This window comes from Octodon degus, unplaced genomic scaffold, assembly GCF_000260255.1.
Source record: "Octodon degus isolate 3935 unplaced genomic scaffold, OctDeg1.0 scaffold00081, whole genome shotgun sequence".
Lineage (NCBI taxonomy): Eukaryota > Metazoa > Chordata > Mammalia > Rodentia > Octodontidae > Octodon > Octodon degus.
The window spans coordinates 7,745,220-7,755,063 of NW_004524657.1; the positions used below are offsets into that span (position 1 = coordinate 7,745,220).

General features: G+C 40.0%; 1 protein-coding gene across 1 annotated transcript in view; it reads left to right on the forward strand.

The window, feature by feature from the left end:
* The first annotated feature begins 5,632 nt into the window (after positions 1 to 5,632).
* Positions 5,633 to 9,844, forward strand: part of Tfg (TRK-fused gene) — a 36,780-nt gene continuing 32,568 nt past the window's right edge. Inside the window, exons 1-2 of the mRNA XM_023721296.1 lie at positions 5,633 to 5,870; positions 9,708 to 9,844. Of these exons, the coding sequence (XP_023577064.1) occupies positions 9,751 to 9,844 (94 nt within the window). The 5' untranslated portion in view covers positions 5,633 to 5,870; positions 9,708 to 9,750. The remainder of the gene's footprint in view (positions 5,871 to 9,707) is intronic.

The window sequence follows — 9,844 nt, forward strand, 5'->3', positions numbered from 1 at the left end:
CCTGTGGCCAGTAATGATCTGCATTTCTTTGAGGGTAAACACAAAAATATGTATCAACAACTATGGATACAGTAATAGTAATAATTATTCATTCAACAAATATTGAACATCTAATATTCACACACGCAACCAACTGCACATCCTGAGAATAACAGAGAAGATACAATGACTCTCTTTGTGGCAGGTCGGAGTAGACAAGATACTTAAACATAGAAAGACAAGCATGATGTAGAACTATAGAAGAAATCATACTAAATGTCTGTTTCTGTCTGTCTGTCTGGATGTAGTGAGGACTGGCTAAAAACCCACTATATAGCCCAGGCTGGCCTTGAATACAGTAATGATCCTGCCTCAGTTTCTGCAGTGCACACCTGGCTCTAAATACCTAACTGTAAGTCTGTTTTTCTGTTCTCTTTAAGATCTACATTTTAAATTTTCCCCCAAAAGTCTAGGTAATATAAAGGGTTGCCCTCTATATTATAAACTAGATATATGCACGATGTATCATTTAGCAATCTATACATTAGTGTATAATCAAGAGAAACTTGCAAAAAAAGGTATAGATAAGAATGTTATTCACAACGTTACACAGCAACAAGAAAACAACTTAAATATATATTGATATAATGGGTTAAAATTGTTGTGATGTACTCAAATGATTATTCAAGCATGAAAATAAATTAATACCAGCTATGCAAAATGGTAGCAAAATGTATATACCTTGATAACATTATGTATAGAAGTTATATTCCAGAAAACTATATACAGATATTACTTTCTATAAATAAGTAAAGCCAATTAGTATATTACATATACACATGTATAAACATTTACACTATATGTAAGCTCTATAAAATGAAAGTGAACACTACACACAAAAGTCAAAAGGAAAGGAAACTTAAAGCGTGGGCAGAACACATAGGGAGACATAATTTATTGATATTATTCTAACCCTCAGGCTCAGTGTGAGTTTCAGTTGTTCATTATGTTTTTTTTTTTTTCCTTTAACAGCAGCATGGTTTTACATTTTATATGTAGGAAAAAAAACTGTCTCTGCAGAGTGAAATTGGGCCAAGTAAAAATAGGAAAATATATAAGCTTTACATGATGAGAATAGGCTACCATGAAAGAATATAGTAACAAAAAACTCAACATCAACTCTCCTTTTGTATTTCACCCTTCTCAGACTGGCATCAGGTTTAGGTTATCCTACTGAAAATTTGATTGTGTTTGCTATGGTTTGTATGTATTTGTCCCTTCAAGGCCTCATGCAGTCATTGAGGTACAGTTTTACAGTTGGTGATTAATTCATGATCCAAGGTTGGGATTACGGATCTGAGTCCTGCTGGAATTATGGGTCTGAGTACTGCTGGGATCACAGGTGTGAGTATTGCCTGAATTATGAACATCAGTGCTACACCCAGCCTGGGGCGGATAGCCTGACTGTAACATAAGAAAGACAGACTTGCTCTCTGTAGCCATTGTTGCTGCTACTCCTTCTTTGCTCTTGGTTTTTGCTGCCACTATGAACTGCTACCCTCTACCATGTGCCACTCAGCTTTGGAGCCAGCCAAGTATGGACTGAAACCTGAATTAACTGTGAGCTAAATAAACCTTTCCTTCCTTCATTTTGGTTTTGGGAATTTGTCTCAGCAATGAGAGAGGAGTAACTAAGACAGAGCTCTCATGGAAAGTCCATAGGGAGGGCTTGGAAACTATACTGTGCTTAGGATTTTGTAATTCACAATTTATGCTCGCTTCTCCAGCCAACTCTGCATCACCAACTACAAAGGAGAGGCTGTATGAGTTATCATGAGTTATCAGCAAAGCTCAGGGAGATATCTGGAGCAGAAGCTGGACGCTTTTGCTGAAATGAACATCAACCAACTGTTGGAGGTTGCCATATAGGTATTTGTAACCTGAAATCAGGAGGCCTCATAGGAAAAATAGCAATGAAGAAAAAGGCAGACATGCTGACAGCCATCCTGGCAGAATGATCGGGACATCCCCATGAGAACACTTCCAAGGGCAAAGAGCAAAGCAACCAAGGAGGCTGATCGGAAAGCTGAAAGAAGGGGCCACTGTGCCTGGAGAGGAAGTTAAACTGGAAGCAATATGCCCACTAATACAGGTAGGGACACTGGAAGAACGAATGTCCCTAATGGCTCGAAAAAGCTCCCCTTTTCCCTGAATAAGAGGGCAGAGATCAAGTAGTCCCGGGCAGATACCAGGCAGCTCAGAGGCCATATGGGGCCCAGTGGGACAATTTTGCAGGACTGACTGGCATTGGAGAATATGAGATCTAGGCCAGACTGGGATCTATTTTGTTAGGCTCCTAAAAGCCTAAGGTCCAAATAAATGTGGGAGGCCAGCAAAAAAGACTACATTTTCCAAGAGCAAGTCAGATACCTCAATTTCCATCTGTCATAGGGACAGTGACAATTTGGATCTGGGAGATAGCAGGGAGTTCGCTCAATTCCAATTCTAATGACCCAGTGCCAAGTCCAGGCATTCCTTGGAGCCATAGGTTTCTATAGAATCCAGATACCTAACTTCGTGGTCCTGGCAAGACCCCTTTGTGAAGCCACAAAGGGGAGAGAACAAGAACCTGTCATGGGAGCAAGTACAGCAAAAAGCTTTTGAAGAGATCAAGCCCTCACCAACACACCAAACCTGGGATTTCTGGACATGACTAAGCCTTTATATTATATGTCCAAAAGTGCACTGGCATAGCACTGGAAGTTTTAACCCAGGCCCTGGGGTCATGGCACTGGCAGGCAGCATAAATCTCCAAGCAATTTCAGTTCAGGGCTCATTACTCTCATCTGTGAGCCCTTGCAGCTATAGCTCTGGTGGTGGCAGAAGCTGACAAACTGACTATGGGAGGACTGACAGTCCACTATAGCATCTTGTACAAGCCCTTATCAGATCACAGGATCTGCGCTATAAGGGTGTGAGTGCCCTGCAAGGAGTAAGTTTCTGGATGTCCAAGGTGAAAGTAAAGACCAGAGTTCCTCTGAAGAAACAAGTGAGCCTTTTTTCTTTGTTCCCCTTTTCATTCCACACAGGCTACAAGCTTACTGATTGGTGCCACTCACTCTGGGTGGGTCTTCTATTGTCAGTAAATCCTTTCAACCAGAGAATTACACTAATCCAAACTGAGCATTTCTTACTCAAATGTACCTAACAGTTAATTATTACATTATGGAAGATGTAACAAAGCAAATGGAGTGGGATAGCCAGGGTTATTGTAGGCACAGAATGGGAAGCTTATAGGCCTGTCAGGTGGTTGACTCTAGTCTTAGTCCAGTAAAACTTTGAGTGACCCTTCACAATATATCATTTCTTTCTTTGTGGAATAAATCATGAAGGGTTTTTATAGCCCTCCACAGTGTCTTTTGAGGAGGACCAGATTGTTTTCTAAATTCCATCAGATTCTTTTTTTAATTCATCCTTGACTTAAGGTCCATTTATTTTTGGGGGATGGAGGAACAGGCTAGTTTTAATGGTACTTGAGGAAGTGGGAATAAGACTAGAGTCTTGAGGAGCGGTAAGGCTGCCTTTTGGGACCTCTCCCCCAAATGTGTCCCTTACAATGCATGAGGGTGACCAACTTGGATAGTCTCTAGTTTTGCCATTTCCTGCTTGTGCTTTCTAGATAACTGCTTATTAGTTTATGATCTTAATTTTTTCAATGTGTTAGAATCATGAGCACAAAAGTTCATTTAAATTTCCATGGATAAATTAGGATTAAACCAGGACATGAAAATAGAATGTAGATTTGATTATTAAGATATATACAATCTAATGGGGGCAAATATGACCAATTCAATTTTGTGTGTTTCCTTGTTCATTCTTTCATGTGCTATGTTGTAAATAATATACTTCGTACATCTACATCCACCTGGCAGACAGAAAAGCTTATTAGTTTTTTTTTTTTTTTACATGTGTACATGTGGGGAATTATAAGGCTAACAGTTCAACTTTAGGTAGATGTCTTTCTTTTCTCCAAGTCACACTGAGTCTCTGATTTGGCTCCCAGATGCTACTTGCATTTTCTTTCTTTTTTGATCTTAGTAATCACTACCACCATTTTTGAATTTCCACAGTGGAAGCTGAAAAGAGATTTTTTAACATTAAACAAGATTTTATTGATCTTGGGGTGAAGCACAAAGGAATTACAACATTACCTCAGGCTATATATTGAGCCCACAAGTCCCAGCCCCTACACAAAGCCACCCCATGAGGGCCTGTCTTCCTAACAGCTGGCTACCATGTAACTGGGGTCTGATTATTTCTTCTCACAGGTAGGACTTTTGAGTGACCCCCTTCCCAAGGAATGGAAAATTCCAGGGTATTGTTCATCTTATCCTTTGTCCCAACATCTGACTAAATTTTTAGGTCAACGGTGCTACAATTCACTTTCTTCAGGGAATATTTTACCACAGCCTAAGTGTAATTTTACTGAATCTCAAACTACTTCCAAGACAGATACTACTATCATTCAGCAGCACACCTCCCTTCATCTGTATTATTCATTTTTAAATAATTACAAATGAAAATATCCTGAGAAAATCAGGAAGTTTGTTTCTGCTGCAGTCCCTGCAAGCAATTACTCAAAGGGTAATATACACAATGATTGAGATCAAAATTTAGAGGCAAAACAATTTTCAGGCTTAACAACTATGAAAAGAACACACTATTCACAGTAAAAATGAATCTAATTTCTCACCCATAATACCTAATTTGCTCCTGGTGAATTGTGAGTATCAACTGAACAACCAGGAACAGATAGATTTAAAAAATTACCTATTTGCTGAGTCACTGTCTGAAAAGGATAATGTTGTTTGCAACTTTAAATACTCTCAACAGCTTTGACTACCTTTCCCCCATATTTAGGGTTCACTAAGAACCAGAACACGTCTGAAATAAGCACTTTTACGACAAATACTCTAGAATAAAAAAGAAAAAAAAAGGAAGGGAAGGTACATAGGGTATGCTCAAATGCTGACCCTCCCCCGACAAAGGCTGACATAATTTTCTAGCCTTTATCATTTACATACGTGGAGGTTTGTCCTGTTTCGCTAAGGCTGGGGTTGTTTCCTTGTTTTATTGGAAACTCCTCCCTCACGAAATGATTTATCGCCACTCCTACCTCAGCACAGTGCTTACCAAAGGCGCCCAATAATGAATGGATTTGTAGAAAAGAGGCGGAAAAAGAGGCTTTTGGGAGACATTATTTGGAGAACTAAAATGATCACAAAAATAACAAAACTCACTCAAATTTGGATACTGGCCACTTTCAGCGCATTCTCAAACAAGGGTCAGAACTGTACATTAAGCCCCGCCTACCAGCGACAGACCGGAAATAGTCGCTCTCCGGAAAACCGGAAGTTCCTAGTCACGCCTGCGCCTGCGTGTGTTGGTCAGCGAGCGCTTCCTCCACAGGGTCGTCCCGTGAGAAGTCCGGGCTCTTCTGACTACGCTTTTGGATCTTCACCAACCCCACGCCCCAGGGTCCTGCGCATGCGTCCCGGGTTGGGTCGAAGGAGGCGGGGCTAAAGAACAGATTTTCTTTTCCTTTTTTTTTTTTTTTTTTTTTTTTTTTTTTTTTTTTTTTTTTTTTTTTTTTTTTTTTTTGGTTCCATCCCCTCTCCTTCCCCCACCTGCCACGTACCGTGCGGCAGCTTTCGCTAGGCGTGCTGGGTGTGTGCGATTGGCCGGGCCCAGCGAGCCTGCGAACTACGTGCGGCGGCCGCGACGAACAGCGAGCGGCCCGCGACTGAAGCCTCCCTCTGAGAGCCCGGCGGCGGCCTCGCCTCGGCCCTGTCAGCGGTGACCTACGCTGAGGCGGCGGCCTCGGCTAGTCGGTACGGCCTCTGGCGCCGGGGAAGGCCGGGAGACGAGGACGTGCTGGGAGGGCCCTTCTGGGCGGGTGGGGCTGCGGAGGCCGGGAAGGGCCTCTGGCGGCGAGGGGGAGGCGGCCGCGGCCGGGCGGACAGGGCCCACCGCCTCCCTGGGCGAGCACCGCCCCGGCCCGCTGTGCGGTGGCCGTGGAGGCTGCCGGTGCCGGCTGGGGCTGGTCCTAAAGGGTCTGATTGTCGGAGAAGGGAGGATGGTGGGAGGCCCAGTGATTGGTGTCTGACCCGTAGAAGGGCTGGCAAGTTGGGGAAGGGTGGACAGTGGAAATAGGTTGATTGGGGTCACGGAAGAGGAACCGCGATCTCTGGCTGTGTCAGTGCTTTCTCCAGCGCCGTCTGGAGGCCCAGCTCAGTCTTCTAGTGAAGATGCTAACTTTTTTAAAAGTTAGCTCTCAGGGCACTACTGAGTATTTAAGATGCACCACCTCATCACAAAGAGTCATCCAAATTTAGATAGTCTCATTTTGTGTATATGATGAAAGCCTTCGAGGACGTAAGGTCACAGTGTTAGTATTATAAATATTTACTATATTTCTACAGTGTCTCTGATCAGGCAGTGTTTAAGGCCTCCTGCACTCATTTGGAATATTCTAGCGTTTGCTTTAGGAATTCTTGAAGGAACTGCTACCCTCTGGAGGTGCCTAAAGAGCTAACTCTCAATTTGAACAGGGCCTTACCCTTGGGGTTAATGGAACCAGAGGTTTGGCTACTGAATCTGGACCCCAGTGCAGAAAGCAAGGTTTTTTATTTTAAAAAAAAAATGTTCATAGGACTCTCAGTTTGTTCCTAGTAATAAAGAAAGTGTTCCAGGTGGAGGATATACAACTTAGTGGTTCATTCATTTCTGGATTTTGTGGCGGGAGCAAGGACAAGATAGAAAAAAATGCTTCATGGACCTTCTCAGCTGTTCTTCTAAGAGCTAGTTGTTCATATTGATAACTATCTGTATAAACCGAAAGATGTGTGGATGCGATTTATCCTTGGAAGGAAAATTTTGTTGCACACTTTTGTGATATCTGTGTGTTTATTGTGAGGCTATGACTATACATACTGTAGGAACAACCTTAGGAAAGAAGCATTGGTTCTTCCCCACGGAATTCATAATGAATGGGAAACAGCAAAAAATGAATTTTCAGACAAACACAACAGATAAAGAAATAAGTGGAGTTTTTAGGTCCATTAGAATTGAACACTTTTTGTCAAAAGAACTCCTTTCTGTATATTTGGTATTAAAATTTTAACAGTAACTCTGACATGTGGAGTTATTCTTAGCTACATAAAGAAGGTTCATTGTGAAAGTGACAGAACTTTTTTCAAGTCTTTATCAGAACCTTATTTTTCTTCATCTTTTGTGCAGGTTACAAAAACAGTTACTTAATACCTTCTGTATGTGAGGCATTGTTCTAGGTGCTGCCAGGAATGGATAACACCATCTCACTGAAGCTAAGCACTGGCACCTATATATATTATTATTGGTTTACACTTCCATACGTAAGACACTACAGCAAGTATGTTGAAAGATTACTTTCAGGTTGTTAGTGTAAGCAAACTGGAGTATTTACCATCTTGTTGAGGTTTTTACACTTCAGAGCTTGGCTCATGGTAGGTGTTCCGTAAATGATTTCTAAACTCAGAGGACAAGTTTGATCACCTGGTTTTATGGAGGTGTTAGTTCATCAGTTTTCATGAGAAGTGCATTGTGAATTGATGCTTAGAAAGCTTTTTGTTTGTATCAAGACAACTATAGCATACAGATTATGGAGCACAATCCACTGTGTTCTTCATTGACCTTGGAGTGTTATATTTAGTTTTAATGCCCCATTTCATTAAAGAATTATTAATAAAATGAAATCTGGCCAGAGGATGGAGGAATCGAGAGTATTCATTTAAGAAATTGTTAGGTAAGAGAACCAGGGTGTATTAATATTCGTGAAATAGGATCATGAACACTTTTTCAAGTATCAGAGGGTTGATATGAGTGCTTTTACACATGCACATAAAGGAGAGAATAATTGGAGAGACAGTGATGATGTTAAATAATAAGTTTAAGAGGAGGAAATAAAACTGCTCATAGTAAAGCAGGCTGTTGACCCAAAAATGTGGCCAGTAGCTGGTTGTGAGACAACTTAAAGAAACTTAATGGACTTGGGGTAGGAGGAATTGTTACTAAGGAAATGCTCACTGCTCATAGATTAACGTGCTCAGGAATGTCTTTGTGTTGATAAGTGACATTAACTCCATTGTTGATCCTAAGTATGAACTTAAGTATTATACAATAATAATACAAATTATTGGAGGCCTTTAAAAATATTTTGAATTTAGGATTACAAAGATATAATGAATTAACCATAAGTAACAGCCTAAAAGAAGAAGAAAATAAAACCCAAGGAATGGGAAAATTATGTAAACAAATTAGTAGTTAGTGACTACTTCTCTTGATACTGTCTTTGTTTCTTAAAGTATGAGGTCTAAGCTTACCTACTTTGGTTGGGGGTATGGAATGTATACCTGAATAGTCTTGGGAAGCTCTGGAGGTTGTCATTCATTTGTTCTTTCTCTTCAAGTTCCTAAAATAGAGTGAAGTTAGAGAAAGTACTCATGACATCTTTCTTATTTGAGGAGAAATTTGAGCCTCTATTTTCATGTTCACACATACTTTTCACTTCCTAGTTACCATTAAAGTTATATGCTAATAAAGTTTTGATATCAGTCATTTTTCCCTCATGTAATAATTACCAAACTATTGTGTATGAAGCATTTTTCTTCTTCTTTTTTCTTTTTTTTTTGGTGGAACCTGGGATTGAACTCAGGCCCTGCGCTTGCCAGGCAAGCGCTTATTCTACTGAGCTATCTCCCCGGCCCCAAAGCATTCTTCTAGACTGTGAGAATACAGCATGGTTTTTTTTTTTTTCCACCTTCTAGTAGAAAGGACAGTAAAAACTGTACATTTTTAATATCTAATTGTATTAAGTCCTTTGAAAAAAATAAAATAGGCTAAAAAGATAGTGTTGGGAAACCATTTTATATTAGTGGTGTAGGAAGAATAAGTAAGGAGAAAAGGTAGAAAAGAATTAGAAATAAAGTTACATGTTTGGTCAGGGGCCAAAGGGTAGATCATGATCTTGTAAGATTTACTTTATGAGGTACATATCTGTTGGGAGGTTTTGAGCACATTGACATTAGGTTTTATTTAGAAGTATGCAGAAGGGGAAAAAAAAAGCAAATCAGTTAAACATTCTCTTTCAGTAATTTAGGCTTGAGATCATGGTGGTTTATTTAGATCAAGTTGGTAGCCATAAAAGTAGTGAGGTGGTTGGATTACAGAGATACTTTAAATGTATTGACATCCAGATTTATAAAGTGTTAAAAAAGGGAAGAACCAAGAATTTTTGGTTCTTTCCTGCCATTTACCCTCCTATTATGGTAAATGAGTGACCATTCTTTTAATGAGATGTCCATTTCTTTCATGAGTAGCCTGAAGGAAGAAATTATCAGTAACAGGTGGGGAAAACCTTAAGGGAGACATTTTGGATAGTATAACAAGTTAGGAATATAAAAAGTAATATCAGACAAACAGTTAAATTTGTGGGTAAAACAATAGGAAACAAAACACAATAAATACCCATATTTGTTTATTTCCTGACTACAGTATTTTAACATGAATATGGTAACACTTGGAGAATGAATCACTTGAAGGACAGAATTTTGTACATTCTAATAGTAGCTTGTTTTCAGCTTTTAAGATACATTTCTGTTTTGTTTAATCATTAAAATCATTTTTGTCAGTCTTTCTCTAGAGTTAACTCTGTAGAGCATCCTGGAGTCTACCATGAATGAACAGTTGGACCTAAGTGGGAAGCTAATTATCAAAGCCCAACTTGGGGAGGATAGTCGGCGAATTCCCATTCATAATGAAGATATTA